This window comes from Dendronephthya gigantea, unplaced genomic scaffold, assembly GCF_004324835.1.
Source record: "Dendronephthya gigantea isolate DGI-Jeju-01 unplaced genomic scaffold, DenGig_1.0 000074F, whole genome shotgun sequence".
Lineage (NCBI taxonomy): Eukaryota > Metazoa > Cnidaria > Anthozoa > Malacalcyonacea > Nephtheidae > Dendronephthya > Dendronephthya gigantea.
The window spans coordinates 953,888-971,821 of record NW_021163084.1 but is presented as its reverse complement, the minus strand read 5'-3'; the positions used below and the strand labels follow the sequence as shown (position 1 = coordinate 971,821).

At 35.6% G+C, this 17,934-nt stretch overlaps 2 protein-coding genes across 3 annotated transcripts; one reads left to right on the top strand and one right to left on the bottom strand.

Annotated features, from left to right (window-relative positions):
* Positions 1 to 2,861: 2,861 nt before the first annotated feature.
* Positions 2,862 to 6,301, top strand: LOC114531728 (V-type proton ATPase subunit E-like). The gene is made up of 9 exons (XM_028553346.1): positions 2,862 to 2,990; positions 3,124 to 3,189; positions 3,614 to 3,723; positions 4,313 to 4,379; positions 4,683 to 4,772; positions 4,991 to 5,059; positions 5,317 to 5,411; positions 5,571 to 5,658; positions 6,082 to 6,301. The coding sequence occupies exons 1-9, from the start codon at positions 2,958 to 2,960 to the stop codon at positions 6,142 to 6,144; spliced, it is 681 nt and encodes a 226-aa protein (XP_028409147.1). The 5' UTR covers positions 2,862 to 2,957; the 3' UTR covers positions 6,145 to 6,301.
* Positions 6,302 to 8,897: 2,596 nt separating this feature from the next.
* On the bottom strand, positions 8,898 to 17,420 carry LOC114531775 (mitochondrial glutamate carrier 2-like). 2 transcript variants are annotated; one of them, XM_028553394.1, is made up of 9 exons: positions 17,380 to 17,420; positions 12,572 to 12,700; positions 11,749 to 11,804; positions 11,254 to 11,344; positions 11,057 to 11,114; positions 10,899 to 10,959; positions 10,426 to 10,609; positions 10,280 to 10,334; positions 8,898 to 9,917 (listed from the first exon to the last, which is right to left on the bottom strand). In XM_028553394.1, exons 1-9 carry the CDS (start codon positions 17,397 to 17,399, stop codon positions 9,594 to 9,596), a joined length of 978 nt encoding a protein of 325 aa, XP_028409195.1. In that variant the 5' UTR covers positions 17,400 to 17,420; the 3' UTR covers positions 8,898 to 9,593. The 2 variants fall into 2 exon arrangements, with proteins under 2 accessions (XP_028409195.1, XP_028409194.1); XM_028553393.1 differs by lacking the exon at positions 17,380 to 17,420 and adding an exon at positions 14,255 to 15,138.
* Between the last annotated feature and the right edge of the window lie 514 nt (positions 17,421 to 17,934).

The following is a 17,934-nucleotide window of genomic DNA, read 5'->3' as shown; positions in this document are numbered from 1 at the left end:
CGTGACCTAGTGACGTTACATGGCATAAAGCTATACTGAACAGTTACAGTTTCAAAAATAAAATCCAGCATGTATAGTAGCAATCAGTTTGTCCAACACATGGCATCGTGGTCAGGTTGGGTCAAAGTTGTTGGAAACTTTTTTTCCAGCTTTTTTATATATCGTTGAATGATAGTGTTAACTTGTCTACTTGTAATAGCAAAGTTGCTGTCAGAGCGATAAAATTGTTCCCGGTTTCTGATCCTTTGACCTTATAGGCATATAGTTGCCTTTCGATGCAAATATACATATATACACATTGAACATAATCTGTTCGCTGAATAGCCCGACGGATGTTATAAGTTTATGAGATTTATCTCCGTTTGTATAAATTGTATAACGGCATAGTTTCAAAGGTAGTTTTATATTAACAAATGTGCGTATTTCGTAATTTAAAAAGTATCATTACTCACCCCCACGTTTAAAAGTAAAAAAGCTTGCGAATTCGAGCAGGTTGGTGCCTTAGTGGGCATCACGTAACAGGTACTTGTCTTAAACCGACTTATTTACTATCGCGCGAAAGAGAAGACACCACTGATTACAGCTTGGTTAAGGAATCCCATGAAATAGAAAATACAAGTATGTAATCGCCAACACTCGCGTTTGTAATGTGTTATAACATGAAGAAACAGGCTCAAACAGCTGTTCGTGATGGGATCTGAAAGGTGAAAACGCGTCACGCGAAAACACGATAATTTCAGTCCATGTAGGGAATGGCATTCCATGCAGGACTTGTAGTTAGCAGTTTATAAGCAAAACAAAAGCCGAAACATATATAGGAATATGTTGACACTTAACGCAAATCTTTCAGTTTCACCTACAAAAACATTTCTACTTCTGGCCAAAGGTTTTGCGTGAGCAGAGTAGAAAAATGTTCACTATTTGGTTATACGATGGTATTTGGCCGGAAATATGCTGGCAAAACAACTCAAACATGCTTCTAGAATGAAGAAAACTGAGGGCGAGGAGGGGTTTTTTCCTCGCGGCTTTCAACAGTCGGCTTAAGCCGTTCGTTCCGCCAAATTTCTTAGCACAATATTCAATAACAAAATAAACAATAATTCAATATTATAATAATATATGCTTCATCTTTGCTGAAAACAAGATCTTATATTCTTTTTAGCTATATGTGAATAATGTGATAATGCCAGTGAAACAAAACGCATACACGCCCTGATCAGACGTAGATAAGAGTTGATAAGATTTGGCAAGCGTGTGGTTGAGTCAGAGATATTTTGCCGGGGAGTTGACCGTTACAATGTTAACATGCATGCAAAAACTTATTATGAAGAACCATTATCATGATTGTCTCGGTGGCTCGGTATAGCTATATAGAAAATTTCTTTGTGCTAAGAGCGAACTTTTTGATTCATTGTCAAAGCAATCTCCTCAGAGTTTATCCAAAGATATGCTATTTAGTTTCTTTTTTCTTCAGTGGTAATTCTCAACATTGACTGATTTAGTGTTTTCTTTCAAAAGCTTCCTTCTAGTTACTTCCCACGCATCTATTAGGCAGTTGTTTTCCTTTTAAAGTATACGTATCAACTTTCATGCTTCAATTATCCCACTCGCAAATTCTTCCACATAGACACTAGTATAGACACTAATATATTTTAATTTGCACGAAAACGTGCAGTTTCAATCTTACGATAATCGTACGATAAGCGTTTTTTTAAAATAAGCATACCAGTAACAAACATGCATATAGAATATTATTCTTAGAAAGTATAAAATATTATTCCTAGAATATATATCCATCTGATATAAGCTTCATATTTAGTCAATCTCGAACGCTCTTAACTCTTGTTGCATATATTTTCTGTTAGTTTATTGTTCTAATCTAATCACAAGAGAGCAGCCATTCTACTCATCCCCGGTAGCAATAATCGCTAACCAAAAGGCCAAATTCTTGCACGTCTGGTTTATTGTACGAACATAAAAAATGAACAGATCTAAAATTTCAAATTTTGCTTCAGCAATTTTTTTTAACTCTATTTTTTTCAAGTGCACTAAATATATGCTATTTATGCTAAAGTTTATCATCAAAAGCCACCCGTTAGAAATTTAGAATATAAGTTATTCTACTGAGACGAATACAGTTAATTTCGCGATGTCAAGATTATGCTTTTTGGAGAAACAGCGCGATTTAGCTTGACAAAGTTCGTGAACGAAAACAACATATGTTTTTAATTAAAATTGCAGAATTCCCGGACCTTGAAGTTGACCTCATCAGAGATTACTCGACTTTTTGATGAGAAAAACTGGCAATGCGTCCGGCTTGACTTTAAGATTTTTAACATTCAAACACGACTTTAACTTGGACCGAAATTAGAGGTTTGTCTAGTGGTAGAAAGGGTTTATATTAGCATGGGGTATGGGTATTAGTTTAATGGTATAATTTATAACGAATTATCATATATTGCGGGCAACTGCGGTCTGCAGGCGTTTGCCTGACAGATTTATAGACAACCCATCCACAGTCGTGACGTAACAAATGGTATTTTCAGGACTGAATTTTGGAGATAGAAGTTGTAGAAGGAGAGTGAAGTGGAGATTCAAATGAAACGACGTACTTTTAACTTAGGATCTTAAAGTGTACAAGGCAAGTCTAGTACACTAGTACAGTGGAATTCAAGGGATGTAAATCTCCAACCAAAAATCTTAATAGAGTATAGAATCTTATTTAAAAAAACGAAAGAAGTGCAGTAATACCAAGTGAGTAATACTCAGGCCAAGTGCCACCTTCTTCATCGAATTTCTACACTTTCAACAAAGTGGAAACACTGTTTCAAAAAATAAAAATAATCACGTGATTTTCACGTGAATATAAACTATTATCAAAACAAATTTTTCCCTAAAATATTTTATAATCTACCAATTTTCATCTATTTTCAAAGGATTTTTTTGAAAATTTGACCATGGCTGCGTACGATAACGAAGTACAAAAGCAAGTAAGTAAAAGATACATCACATTAGACGATCGGTAAAATTTTGAAGGTAATCTCTTTCGCTTATAATTTGATCGAAGAATATTTTATTATCGACAAATGACAATGCTTCGTTTCATCGATTTTTGTCATTTAGATAAAACACATGATGGCATTTATAGAGCAAGAGGCGAAAGAGAAGGCAGAGGAGATAGATGCAAAAGTATGTGTATTTATATTTATATGAAAGATATTATATTAATATTATTAACTATTTATATCAACTATTTTTACCTTGATTAGCATTTCATATACCACAATTCACCCAGGGGCATAGAGAGGTAGATTGGGCCTGTCTAGCACTGGTTGGTGATGACCCAAACCCTGCCCAAACATATCAAAACATAAAGCTAATGGAAAATAACTGGCAGTCCTTGAGCTTCAGTCTTTCAGTATAAATTTTATTGAAGGAAAAATCACCTTTTGTTTCACTTTCAATAAAATCTTATCTTTTGTGGGGTAGTCATTGCTGCCTACATCTTTGCTTATAGAACATGAACCCAGCTTTGACGTAAAGAAGCATTATATATTTTTCTATTTCCCCAGTAAATATCCTGTTTAAAAAACTACCATAATTTTATAACCAGGCAGAAGAAGAATTCAATATAGAGAAAGGCAGACTGGTACAACAAGAACGACTTAAAATAAAAACGTATTATGAAAAGAAAGAAAAACAAGTTGCATTACAGAAGAAAATGTAAGGCATTATTTGGTCAATATGAAATTTGAAACATAATTATCTATCAATTACTATTAGACACACTAAAAGTTATTTTTCCCCAAAAAGACTTTTTGTGGTAATATCTGGTTTCGCTAAAAGTCATCATGTATGTTGCCATGACCGTTGGCAATGATGTAGTGGCACAAGATATTAGGATATTTTCCACAATACTGATACTTTCAAAACTTTACTTACATAATATTTAATTGCAAAGACATCTTCACAGACTTCACTGATGTGCATCTCTCCTCTATGACAAACAAATTTTTACATTCATATTTTATTTTGTTGAATGAATGGTCAAGCAAATATTGATTCACAAAATATGAAAAATGACCAAGGCTTTGGTTTGTGTATCCACCTCAGTTTTTCTTCAGTAGGTAACAGTACCTCAGCCTTTATGTTTCTTCATATTAAATCCAAGCTTATTCAAAATATTATTTCACAGCTTAAGTCTGCAGGCCAAACTATCCGTTACATAGCTAAATACTCTAAAAGCAGCCATGTATAAATGATGTACTTTTTGTATTTTAACCATACAATCATTATGATACCAAAATTTTAGTCAGAGATCAAACACACTTAATCAATCAAGGCTAAAAATTTTGAAAGCTAAAGATGACCATATTAAGGTTGGTATAATGGATTAGCATAAAGATTGAAATGTAAGCACTTGAGATTAATTCAAAGCCTGATAGTATTGACTATAGGTTTATTCTTAATTGCAATTTTTTATGTATATATTTGCATGTTGATGAACCAGAATAGATTTCCAGAAGAATACATCTATTCAACTTGACGAAAAGGCCGTTTGAATATTTAGTTCATAGACATGTATTTAACTCAGATTAGGCTAATCAAGCTGTTGAAAAACTGGCTCCAGATGATTGGTTTATAAGCACTTGTTGAAACACATGTGATCTTAAATCTTTAAGCAAATTTTGGAAGATGCTTGTGAAAAGTTGGCTGATGTAACAAAAGATTCAGAGAAATATTCAAGCATTTTACTTGGCCTCATTACCCAGGTACAATACAAAATCCTATGGTTGCAAATACAGATTGGTCCGGTTTTTATTGCTTGACATCTCCAGGCTCTAGTGCCTACTGATAAGTGATGATCTTTTTTAAACAAGTTGATGAGCATCAAATTTGACCCCAACTGGATATGCAGGTTTTGATCCAAGTTTGCTCAAGGTTTTATAAATATGACCATGATTATTCTATTCACCTTTGTATTTTTAAGGGTTTATTCCAGCTGCTTGAGTCAGAGGTGACAATAAGATGCAGAAAGGAAGACTTAGATTTAGTTAAGGTGAATGTTGTAATGCCAAAAATTTCATTAGTAATTAATCAATGTACAAATACCACTAGTAAGCTACCGTACCCTTGGGTACAGTTGTTTTTATTTCAATGCAAATAGCAACAATTCAACCGTCAGTTGGGATGAATGGATTGATAGAACTCTCATTGGTTGCCAGTGTACCAGATAATTTAGTACACATGTATTTCATTCTTATCTGGAGCTAGACAATATTACACTCACCTCTTGCCCCTTGTACTTTTCTTCAGAAAGTAAAAGATGAGGCATGTTCCAGATTCAAGGATGCTACAAAGAAAGATGTTAAAATAGATGTTGATGAAAATAATTTTCTCAGCTCCAACAGGTGAGATTGGAGGTTAATTGATGTTACAGGAACTGTCTAAATGTTTAACATTAATTTTGATAGTTTTATAAGTATTCTTAATACAATGAGTTGGCATCTGTAGTATACATTCCAACAGAATAAAAAGTGACCTTGGTCCACTGTTAATTTTCCTTACAGTTCTGGGGGAGTGGATTTTGTGTGTCAACAGTCAACAATCCACGTTCAAAATACTCTGGAGAGCAGGCTTAATTTATTAAGCAGCCAGGTCAGTGATTGTCATCTTATCGCCTTTTTATCCTTGTCACATCTGATATTTTCCTGATATAGTTTATGTATGATAAATCCTGTATCGCACATACCAATCTGTTCTCTAATATTTAACCTGAAATAATTCACGTAATGTGAATGCTGTATATTATATCATTCACATGTAGAAGTCACGTTTATGGACGAATTACATGATTTGCATCATCCCTGTGTTTTGAACCTCACTCACACTTACTAAACTCGTTGTATGGGGGATCTCAATCACCTCTTGACTGTATCATGCCGCTATTTCTACTTGATTGAGTGATTGAGACTTGAGAGCTTAATTCTGTCTCAATTATATCGTGCAATCGTGGCATCGTGCAAACAAACACCATATTTCCACCATAAATTCCTGAATGTACCATTCTATTATTACTAGATGCTGCCTGAAATCCGAGAGCGTCTGTTTGGCAAGAATCCATCGCGAAAATTCACCGATTAAAATAACGTGTCTTCCAGAATACAGAACAATCTCAATATGTTATGGGATAATTAAAACACAAATTATATAAACATTGTAATAAAGTTGCTTGCCATCACCCGAAAATGAAATATTTAAATGATTGTGCTGGAAATAATCGAAAGTTCATTTGTTTCTTCGGGATAATTTTCACCAACGCCCAAGGCCATTCATAAACCCGCCGCACACGAGGGCTATCAGCTGAGCTAACGACCTCGCGAGGCAGTTACCAGTTAGCTCAGCCGCGAAAACCATCCGCGCATGTGAGAAACTTGCCTCTCGAGGCGAATTCCTCACGAAAAACTATCCGCACACGAGAGTAACTTGCTGAGCTAACAGCCACGCGAGGTCTTTAGCTCGGCAAATAGCTCTCGTGTGGCACATGGTCTTACCCCCTAGCCCTATTTAAGTGTGACGTTTTGTGACCTCGCATCGCGTAACACCCACCATTTACACCCCAACATTGACACATTGATTCGTGAACGGCGTCTAACACGAAGTTTAGTTGCTCAATAATCTAAAGCCCGCCGCACACGAGAGCTGCCTATTAGCAGCTGAGTTAAAGACCTCGTGTGGCTCGCGAGGTCGTTAGCTCAGCTGATAGCACTCGTGTGCGGCGGACTTAAACGGTTCAGTTACTAATAATTATAATAGCTTAGGGACAGCGGTAAAATCTGGGATAGGGGGAATAATAGACCTTTTGCATTATAGACTACTTTTTGATCGATGCAAGGAAATGCAATCAAATCACCACAGCTGAAAAGAGAGTACTGAAATTAGTAGAAACGCAAAGTTTGGCTGCGAAATGTTGTAAAATGTGGAAAATATAGCCTTTCAAAGTTTGCAAATTTGTATACCTTTTTACGACAAACGTAAATTGTTACCATTTTTGCATTTTTACTAATTTCAGTACGCTCTCAGTTTAAGCTGTGGTGATTCGATTGCATTTCCTTGCGTGGAGAAGAAAGTAGTCTATAATGCAAGGTCTATTGGGGACGGGGGGAGAGGTGCAATATTTGATGTCATTAATGCTATGTGCCCCCTATTATCCATCATAACAGCTGGAATTCTAATGACCTATTTTAAGGTTAGTATTATAAGTATTAGCTAAGTACCTACGATGAAGCAAATTTGATCAACAGATATGATTTGCTATCAGGAGGAAATTGTCTGGGGGGTTATCCTCCTTCCGGCCCATATGAAATTTAAAACGCATTAAAACACGTGCATTCGTTTAAAATTAACCAATAATTTTATTCAAATAAACTCTATTTATAAGACAAAATGAATGATACAACTTCATACCCAATATAATACAATAAATCTAAACCAAAATTTCAGGGGAATTGAACATTATTAAACATTGAATTAAAATAAATACCTTTTCTTTGCCTACATAAACTGCATAAATAATTTCCAACATTTAGGTAGCAAAATAATTTTACAATATATACATGATTTATATGTATAGTAACCAGCCTTAGTATGTAACAAAACACAACCTTTTTAAAAAATATTTTCAGTAAACAACATTATACCTAATGAAATTCGGGGATTCTTGAGCAACTGGATAGAATTTATCATTTTTTGTGTAAGATGTTTTACGATTTCGGTAGCAAAAATCTCAAGCAAATTATTCACTTTTTGATTATAATTATCACTACCGCCTGTATTTTAAACCCACTTCACCTTTTTAAGGTGGGGCCACTAAATCCACAAGGCTTCAAACCACATGCAAATCCATAAATCTCAACTGTCATCGTATACTTGTGTATTGCAAACAAAAGCCCAGACTTGAACAAAGCATGAGTGGCGTACGTGGGGGAGACAGGGGGAGACGCATACGCCTCCTTGCACTGAACTCAATCAAATGTTCCAAGTTCTATGAATATAAACCAACAGATTTTTTGACGGATCGGTACCGACTCCCATGGTGAGATGAAGTAAAATACAGGCGTTCTATCAAGGTTTTTTTGAACTTGAAAATGTAAATTTTATAAACTGTTAGAATAACATGTCGTATTTTGTAGAAAAAGGTAGTTTTCTGAATATCTCCGCAAATGATCGATACTCTATTTTACACTTGCATTGCATAGTTCAACTTGTCATTGGAAACAATGTTGCCCGGGCAACACGAAAATTTTTTCGATAATGAACTTCCTCCTACCGTATATTAACTGTTCAAAAAATTATATATCAAAATATTCACATGTGAACGGTGTTGGTTTATGTCTGACTAGGTCTAACTGGGTCCAACACCCTATCTCTGAGTTAGAACATGCATCATGTTAAAATATATTATTAGGGACCTTAAGATACACCAAATCTACGACGCGGACGTGAAGTAATACTGTCTTCATTTCCACAGTTTCACAAAATTATGGACTCCTTTTAGTAAAACAAGGCCAGAGCTATATGTAAAACTAATTAAAAATGGGTTCCTAACACTACCGGCTGATTTCATGTCACGTCCGTGTCGTAGATTTGGTGTATCTTAAGGGTCCCTATTGTCATTGTAAAACCTTTTAAAATATCTATTCAGGCATCGCTTTGACTAAGGAGGTGTGAATCTGGGCCCTATTTTGATGGCATCATTACGTAGATGAAAATGACATCAAAGCCCCATTTACACTACACTCGATTTTTTGGTACGGCAAGGCTAAAATGGGTACCCGTGCCCATTTCATCTGTGCTCGGCCTTTGTTTTGGTAGCATGAGCACTAGTAAAATTGGGCACGGGTGCCAATTTTAGCCGTGCCGTACCAAAAAATCGAGTGTAGTGTAAATGGGGCTCAAAAATCAGTGAAATAATAGTTAACGCGGTGTACAGTGAATTCAAAAAGTGTTATCCTGAAAACCAGACACATCGGGCAAGCAATGCATGATAGGATAGATTAGTTATATTACGGAGGAGAAAATAACCATGCTTACGTGATTTTGAACGATTAGTTAACGACGCTAATTAATTAATCCAATTTAGGTTCAAAATAGATTGCCAACCATCATTCGTGTGCACCGCATGTTTAAGACGATTTTCAAGCGACAATCTTTTATGAATTGACTGTACACGAGTACATCTCTTGACAGTATGCAAGTTTGTCAGTTAATGTAGTAAACAGGGCCGCAGAAAGGGCAGTATTCTCCTTCCCCGAAAATTTAAGGTAACTTTTTTATTGCTACATTGACTATAAATAAAGATAACACTGCCCGTTACCCTAGTAAAAAAATCCCACCCAAACGACCCAGGGATCGGTTGTACGAAAGCTGAGAAAGAATGTTTCTTTATTATCTGTTAGTTTCGTTGTTTTATTGTTTTTGAAGTATTTTTACAACAGTTGAAGAGATCCGCTTGTTAAGGTTGCTTGCGTTATCCAGTTTCCGTACAACCGCCCCCGACGGTTAAATAAATACCCATTTGAATTTGTATTCCCTCAGTATGATTTGTAGACTTCGATCAACCTTTGGGAGACTTCAAAGTTGTAAACAGCTTGCGCGATGCCAAATAAAGGGGCTATAACCATTATACGTGGCACAGCCCCCTTAAAGAAGGATCCAAGCCCCTCGTGTTTGTATATCTGTGTAGCGCAGTCTCGGATTCCCAGGTATCTAGGTTCGCTATACCCGCTGGGAAGGACTTGAAGTCTTGTTTTTATGACGTCACATGGTGTAACGGCTAAGGCGCTGATCAGTGCGGAGGCTAGACCGGAGGCGCAGGAGTGTAAGGTGCTAGATTTTTCACCATTCGGACCATAACCCTGCCAAGTTTATAGAGTTAAATTTACTTATCCCGTTTTTAAAATATGAGATGGCATCTACTGTGAGTGGAAGACCATTCATAAAACTGAAACGGTGGCCCATACACAGTTGGTATGAGTAATTCCATGCCAACCTTAATACCAACCTTCAATCTGTATAGATTTAGGGTTTAGACCTTATATTTACTTCGGGATTTTAAGCATGGAATTATTAAAACCGCTTGAAAAGCTCAACAACTTGAAAAGCTCAACAATAAAAAAAGATTTCACTAAACTACAAATCTCAGACAAGTTTTTCATAATTGCAGAGACTTGAATTTTCTTGTCTGACCATTAGGTGGAAAGATCTCTAGGTTACTTACCAAGAAGTTGAGATGAGAATAGATTGTAAAATGAAGGCAGGAAAAAGGTATGTCCCTAAACGGAGGAGGATTACGTTCATATATGGTCATCTTAAATAAGACCTCTTCTCAGAACATCTCGCTCCACACCTCGCCATGCACCTTACCTTAACAGTGTAGCCCCCAAGCCGCGGTATATTCCTGTAATTCCTTTCGTCTGCAATAGATCTCTGGTCAAAGACAAGGCAGAGATATTAGCTCTTGTTGTGAAGACATTGCTTTTCTTTGCAGCAGTATGCAGCTTGGCTGTCAACAGAGGCTTCACGGTGTTTGGAACGATAGACTTGACAGCTACAAAACATGCAGTTTACTGGTTAGACATTGCCCGTATGTACTTCAGAAATTCCTATGAGGATGGAATTTAGGGACTTTCAAGGCTGTTTTCAAGAATTCAAGAACTTGTACAAATTGAGTTGACAACAAACCATTAGCATTGGCAACTATTTGAAAGAACTATCTATTCGATTTTCGAGGACTTTCGCGTTCTGTCAGGACTATGTTAGATATTATTAAGGGTTCATACAACATCAAATCTTATACACCTTATACACTCTTAAGGTACCTTAGGTATTTTTTGTACCTGTTTTTCCAGAAACTTGCATTTGTATCTTTAACATCTCCATTGGTGTTGTAATAATTACCTAAGAATTAGTTTTGAATCAGCATATATATAAAACAACTATATACATCTATATGATACAACACATATATGGACGTCACGATTAGGTACAAACTTACTTGGCAAAGTCCAGCGACAGCCCCTGCTAACATTTCGCAATGTAGAGGTAAAGTTTTACTGTAAACAATCAGAAATCAAATGAATGAGTTTCAAAATAAAACATTGTTTAATATCCTATTTGAAGTCTCGATTTAAGCACGATCGCGTGCAGCAGGGTTCAGCAGACGGAGGTCAACCACAGGAAAAAATGCATTACCTTTTACCCCCCATGATTTGTCTTGCTTGGTCGTTGACAGCAAGCTTGATTGCTTTCTCCGGGTTCACAAGCAGAACATTAACCAACAATCCTCAAAAGGAAATTCAGTGAACGTCAAGAAACAATAATTTTAAGAGAACTTGGTAGATTTCTGAAGCTCATTCACAGAGCAGAAAATGACGATCGATGGACTCCTAAGAATTACTTAACAGCTAACGTTTTTTCTTTTCTGTTTAAGGAAGGATAAAACTTTTCCAAACAGAACGGTATGCAGAGCATGGGCTGTTTTTAAATCAGAGTATAACCATTAATCGAGGCAGATTAAATTAGCACTAAGGACCAAGGGCGAAGCTTTGGTCAGAAAAAATTCTGGATTATGGAAATATATTGCCTTTAAATCCCGGTCATCCCACTTGACCAAGACTATGGACCAGGGTTTTCATGAGACCTAGAGACCGTGAAGTGACAATTGCGGTATGTGGAGATGTTATTTACCTCTATAACATCCCTTTACGCCTTCTATTCTGCACACTTTTGCCAGACAATCAACTCTGAAAGATCATAAGATGAGATATCTTAAACACGAGTTACAGAGCTATTCAGAGATTGACTTGTGCTATAAAACTGAATGAGGAGTAGAATTATTTAGAAAAACACGATATGAAATAAGACCACATATCGACACATTAATAAGTTAAGGCTCTTTTTCACTCATTGGAACAATCAACTGGCATGTTCGAAACACGCGCGTAGGGGGAGTCTAGAGACACAACTGTGCTAGAGACGAGACTGGTGAATGTGTTTGTTCAAAAAAATGCATAATTGCTTATTCTAATTCTTGGTTTGCATATGACGTGCCTCATAAGATGCTCCATTAGGCGCCATCTTGGTTGATTCTACAAAGTTTACTTCTGCTTTTCAAGTGAATAAACTGCGTTGATTTACTTTTTCCTTGTTTATTTTGCCACTGCTTATCATCTGTGTCGTATTATTGGGCGGGTATTAAAATACAGCAACGACGAAAAAAAATATTTTTTCACATTTTTTGAAAAATCAACCAAGATAGCGGCAATTGCAAACCACCTATTAGATGCAAGCACTGACAGCAGTGGGATTGCGGGTGGGTTTCTGGTCATCATTACTCACCGACCTTGGTCTGCATGTAGTCATTAAGGGAGGACAATACTTCAAATACATGAAACAACGGATTTTATTCATCAGTGAATACAGCAGACAAAGCTCGCCGATTGGGTGATAAAAGCATGGCTTCAAACTTTCACATGCATGCGTAACCTTCCCTAAAATACCACTCACTTACAAGTTCTTATAAATTCTTTTTGAACCATTGTGTTGGTTCTGGAGCCTAGTCTTGGCAAGATCCAGTGGAAATGTTGAAGTGACGCCAATAGTTCCAGCTATTGCGCCATTCATAATCTTACTTGCAAAACTATAAAACAAGAACGGACATATGTCATCATTGCATTGAAACAATTCAACAAACACAAAGATACGTTAATCTTCTGAAGTTAGATTCACCAGTGTTAAACAAATATTTGCGGCGGAAGAAATGGATGCAATTTTGCAGGAGGGGGGAAGAGTGAATGGCAACGGCTGATGTAAAGCATTAGCTTTAGGGTAATTGAATGTACGCCCCTGGCCCCATTTAATTTTTTCTAAGTTAGAGTGTGGTGCTTAGGTTTGCAGAGCTCCGTAAGTAAATCCATTTCTAATCTAGTCAAACCAGCCAGTACAGGGCGATTCAGGCTCTGAATGGAACCATTTTTAGCGATTGCCATTAAGTCCACTCCCCGGTCCTTAACAGGGCCCACGAGCCTTTTCTTTTTTTTGGGGGGGGGGATTAATGCAATTTTCACACCATACGCAGAAGTTTACATCTTTTTTCGGGCTTAAATTATGGGGGGGGGGCATTCAAAGCAGTACTGCGCAACTTTAAACAGTATACTGTACAATAAATACATAATCAATACACTTCATGCAGGTAAACGTTAACATGAAGGCTCTATCTTTGCAGAAAAACTTTCGACGCTCCCATCCAAGTTACCTTACGAAATTACCTTACATCCAAAATTATGAAAATATCCGTGGTTTGAAAAGTGCAATTATAATTATTATTTTATTTTTCAATCAACTGATCTATTATAGCGGATTTTAGGGGAATTATTTCAATTGTAAATCTATTCTTGAGCAATAAGATGTCTATACCTACCATGTCTGTTTATCTTAAACTCCATAACAAAGCTACAAATTTTAGTTACAATTATAGGCAAAAGTGTACTGTTTTGATCGCGAAACTAATTGTTTTGGCCCCTCCCAGAAAACGTGAATAACTCATTAATTCAAACTATCCTCGCAAACTAATTCAAATATCCTCGCAAACTGATGACATAAGCTTTTTAAGCACACTATACGTAAGCAATTTTAAGACAATTCGTAACTTAAGATGATATTGCTTCTGAGCCGAGGTGATAAGTTTGATAAAATACAAAGCAACGCGTGCACATGCTTGTAATGAATCGGATTATTCGTTGAAATAAACAAATATATTGCTATTCTTTTATCGACACTATTTGTACTCGCCAAATTTTACACAAACTTTTTGTCCGAAAATAAGCGACTTGGCAATACTAGACTTCACTATGACTATTAATACGAATGGATTCGCAACAGACGATACGATATATTTTATAAAAGGCCCTAATGACTCAATTGAAAATATGACTGACATATATAAACCGTTATCTTCTCATTGTTTTCTCAAATTAACCCTTAGAACTTCCATTTTAGACCTACGGCATGCATGCAGTGTCTATGTCAGGACGATTAATTCTATGCCATTACTCCCCGGATATTTAGAAATTTAGAATTTCTCAAACGTTATAAGCAGTTGATGATGTTTAACATTAAAAAAATGTTAAACGATCATCAAAAAGGGCATAATATACATACTAATTGTCAAACTATCTATTATTTTGTATACTACCTCCGAAATTCGGAATTCTCATTCTCTTTTCCCGTCATGTTAATATAATTTCCCGCCTAAAAAACTGGCCTACACTTCGTAACTTCTTTTTCGGACTAAAGCGTTTAAACTTTTGCCCACCTCTTTTAAAAAACGCTTTGATTTTGGAAATCGAAATTACAATATTGAAAATGAAAACACGTAATGATCCTGTGTATATGTCATAAATATTTAATAAACTGTAATTTGTTTCAATAATTCATAATTCCTCGCAAAAAAAATACAACGAAATCTCAAACAGAAAACGTCGACTTAAAACAAGCCGTAGCTCATTTATATGCTCGAGAATATACGAATTTTGCATAAATGTATCAATATTTATATAATTCAGCTATTCTCATGTCTTTTAAGTTCGCGAAAAATGACGAAAATTAACGACTTCGAAACGGTTAATTGTCTATGTTCATGAAGTAATTATTAAAAAGTTATTGCCGATTTTGACCGAGTAATTAAAAATACATAAAAACAAATTTGGAACGTTGGACACAATTGTGAATTGTAAATGAAAACATTGTAAGATTAAACTAATCCGAATGAAAGTTGGTTTCATCAGTTTTATTTAAAATGTAATATACAAACTAGGAATACGATGAAGTGGGGTGTTGTAGTGTATTTGAACGAAACTAAACTAGTATATTAACGAGATATGCATTATACTCAGACACAGCTAGTATTATTTTGGTCAACCAAGGACTGATAAACACTGAAAAATATCGCTGCCCACTCGTGTTAGATAAATAATTAAAAACTCATTATAGGTACGTGTGAATGAAATGCGTGGGGCTCGATCGACACTTTTGAATTGAGTGAAAAAGCCAAAAATATTCGCGTTGCGACTGAATCTGGAAAAAGCCCTCTCAAAAAGACTGTCTCAGACTCTCTGTCTGCATAATACGACAGATGTAAAAGGCAGGGCTTAAATTATAGTCTACGCTGAAAGCTATATCCATTTAATTAAACTCAGTAAAGTTTAGAACACCGGCTAATAAAACAAAATACACTAACAAAGGATAGAACCACACAAAACAACACAAAAATACGTAGTATAATAGAAATTACTCTTCATATACAATCTTATAATTAATAAACGAGTAGGATATCAGCTTGGCAACAAACTCAAGATCCAAACAAGGCAAACCCAAACCCAAACCCCGCACACGTATACAAATAAGAACACAAAAAACATGAAAGTGTTTTCTTGTAATTACCACTTTTTGGAAGTGAAGTCACGAAGCTCGAGCTCGAACATTATTTGGGGGAGGTGGTAAGATTGGAACGAGTTTTGGGAAAATTTCGACAAAGATTTAAAATTTTGCAAGTTGGCACAATTTAAATTGACTGACAAGAACTTCATGTTGTTTAGCTAGTCAAAAAAAATAGGGTAAGATGTGGCTAAGTTAAAAAAATGTTTCTTGTTAAACTGAATGACATTTTGCTGCTAATTCACACTCTGTTGGTCAGTAAGTGCTGACCATAAAACGTATTAATGTAAAACTAGGCCAGTTCTTAAAAAAGTTCTCAAATACATATCCTCCTCCAAATCTCATTGCGCCTTGAACACAGAAGACCCTGGGAACGAGGTACGTTGCCCTCAACATTGAAAACTTTTCAAAGTGACATAAACTGCGATTGGACAGTGAAATACCAAAATCTTTTAAACAGTGAAAAATCTATTCTTTCCAACTTTGCAAAGATTTTTGAATAAATGAAATATATAATTGTTTTAGTCCATTTTCAAGACAGGTGTTTTTACACCTGTGAAGTTAGTTTTTAACTTTATGAAGTTAGTTTTATCACTTTTCGATTAGTTATCTCACTGAGAATTAAGCTTAAATTCCATGGAACTTATAAATTAAAAAGAAAGATAAACCTTCACAAACAACAAAACATTAAAAAAACCCAGTGAAACAAGTCAATAAGCCAATGGATCACTTCTGTTTGCCAATGGTAAGACCCTAATAGAAAAAACTATCCATATGATTTTTTTTTTAACATTTAACTGTCAGAACATTGAGCTTTGATTGTTTTGCTTAAATGTTTAAAAACAAGTTATAGATTTCAATGGTTTTTGTGTATCTTTTGGTTGTGAAACAATAGCCTAGAATGGGGCATACATCTTAAAATATTTTAAAATAAGGAATCAAGTCATTTCAGAAACCTCCACACAGTATTAATATACTGACTTAATTATTATGAATTGAAATTAATTCTTCAGAAAGTGAATCCCTCCCAACCCTTGATGCATATACAGTATTTCATGTACGCAGTTCATTTACATACATTGACAATTCACTATTAAGCTCTGTTTAGTTTAAATATCAACGACCTAAAGGTCAGTTCACACAATCCAATTTTGTCTGATCCATTTTGCTTCTGGTGGATGTTACATGTAGCTAATGCAGTACTTCTTCACAATACAGACTTATACGTCAGAGGTGAATTGGATCTGAGGAAACAGGTCTTAAAGACAATAGCAATATGGCTTATAATCCTTGGCATTGACTGGTCAGGAAAAACCCAAGCAACGTATATATTCAAACAGTATGCCAATGACTTTTAATATGTTTATATAAAGATCCTATGCTTGCATTAGTTGCATGGCTTCTGAATCTAAGAACACACTACTTTAAGGTTTTTACCCAAGACTCCCAAATGCGTGTTATATTTAAGCGTCTGATGACTTTCATCTGCTGTTTTGAATTTTGATAGGGCATGTACAGGTACCTACTTAAGGTCATGGTATAAACAATATTATTGCGCTCAGGCTGACATTTTCATATACGATTCCTAAAGTTTATACGAGAATGTTTCCTTTTTAATCGCATTCGAAAAGCAAGAATTTGAAGTATTTTACGTGAAAATACATGTTCGTACAACCATACAATATCTACAATGTGCCAATGTCCCTCATCTTTAGTCTATCAATCTATTTTCAAGGCTTTAATGTTAGTCATTATTTAGTGCCAAATCAGGCAAAAAAAACCCTATAACATTACACTCTAAATTAATTTAATTTGACCGCTGTGTTCTAAACACATACGTGTGTTTTAAAGCGACAAAAAACAAGAAAAATGCACTTCGCTTACCCACTAGATATGTCAGCCATCTTCAAGTATTCCAAAACTACCCGCCAACGTTAACGTTTATGCTTGGTTGTCACCATGGAAACCCAGTAGCAAGACGCTTTATAGTCTTATCTGTGGTCTTATAGAGGAAATTTGATCCGCGCTGCGCGCTATTCAAAATAAAACCCGTATATATTGTCTGTTTAAGATTCTATTTCTATATAAACATAGTGGTCATGTTGAAGGTTTTTATGAATTTCTACAGACAGGAGACTATTCTTGCGCATATTATTTGTGTTGTCGTTGCCTGCACCTTTTTTTATATATATATTAGGTGTGTCTTTTTAGCATAATATATTGTCCTGAATTTTCGTCAATTTCATCTCAATGGTCTCATGAACCTAAGAAGCACCAGCAACAAATGTGGAACTAACAAAGAAAACGACTACATATGATGGAAGCATATATATAATGCCATATATACCAGACAGGCAAATGAAATGGCCTGAATTAAAAAACCTGTGACCTAATTAATAAATTAGTGGAGATCCACTAATTAATAAGTCACAAAGAGCA

Coding starts and splice junctions, on each gene's coding strand:
- LOC114531728 (XM_028553346.1), top strand. CDS start 2,958: ATGGCTGCGTACGATAACGAAGTACAAAAGCAA. Junction 2,991..3,123: donor ATAACGAAGTACAAAAGCAA/GTAAGTAAAAGA, acceptor TTTGTCATTTAG/ATAAAACACATGATGGCATT. Junction 5,412..5,570: donor AATTTTCTCAGCTCCAACAG/GTGAGATTGGAG, acceptor TTTTCCTTACAG/TTCTGGGGGAGTGGATTTTG.
- LOC114531775 (XM_028553393.1), bottom strand. CDS start 14,292: ATGACGGGAAAAGAGAATGAGAATTCCGAATTTCGGAG. Junction 12,701..14,254: donor GAGAATTCCGAATTTCGGAG/GTAGTATACAAA, acceptor CTTGTTTTATAG/TTTTGCAAGTAAGATTATGA. Junction 10,335..10,425: donor TTGGGGGCTACACTGTTAAG/GTAAGGTGCATG, acceptor TCCTCCGTTTAG/GGACATACCTTTTTCCTGCC.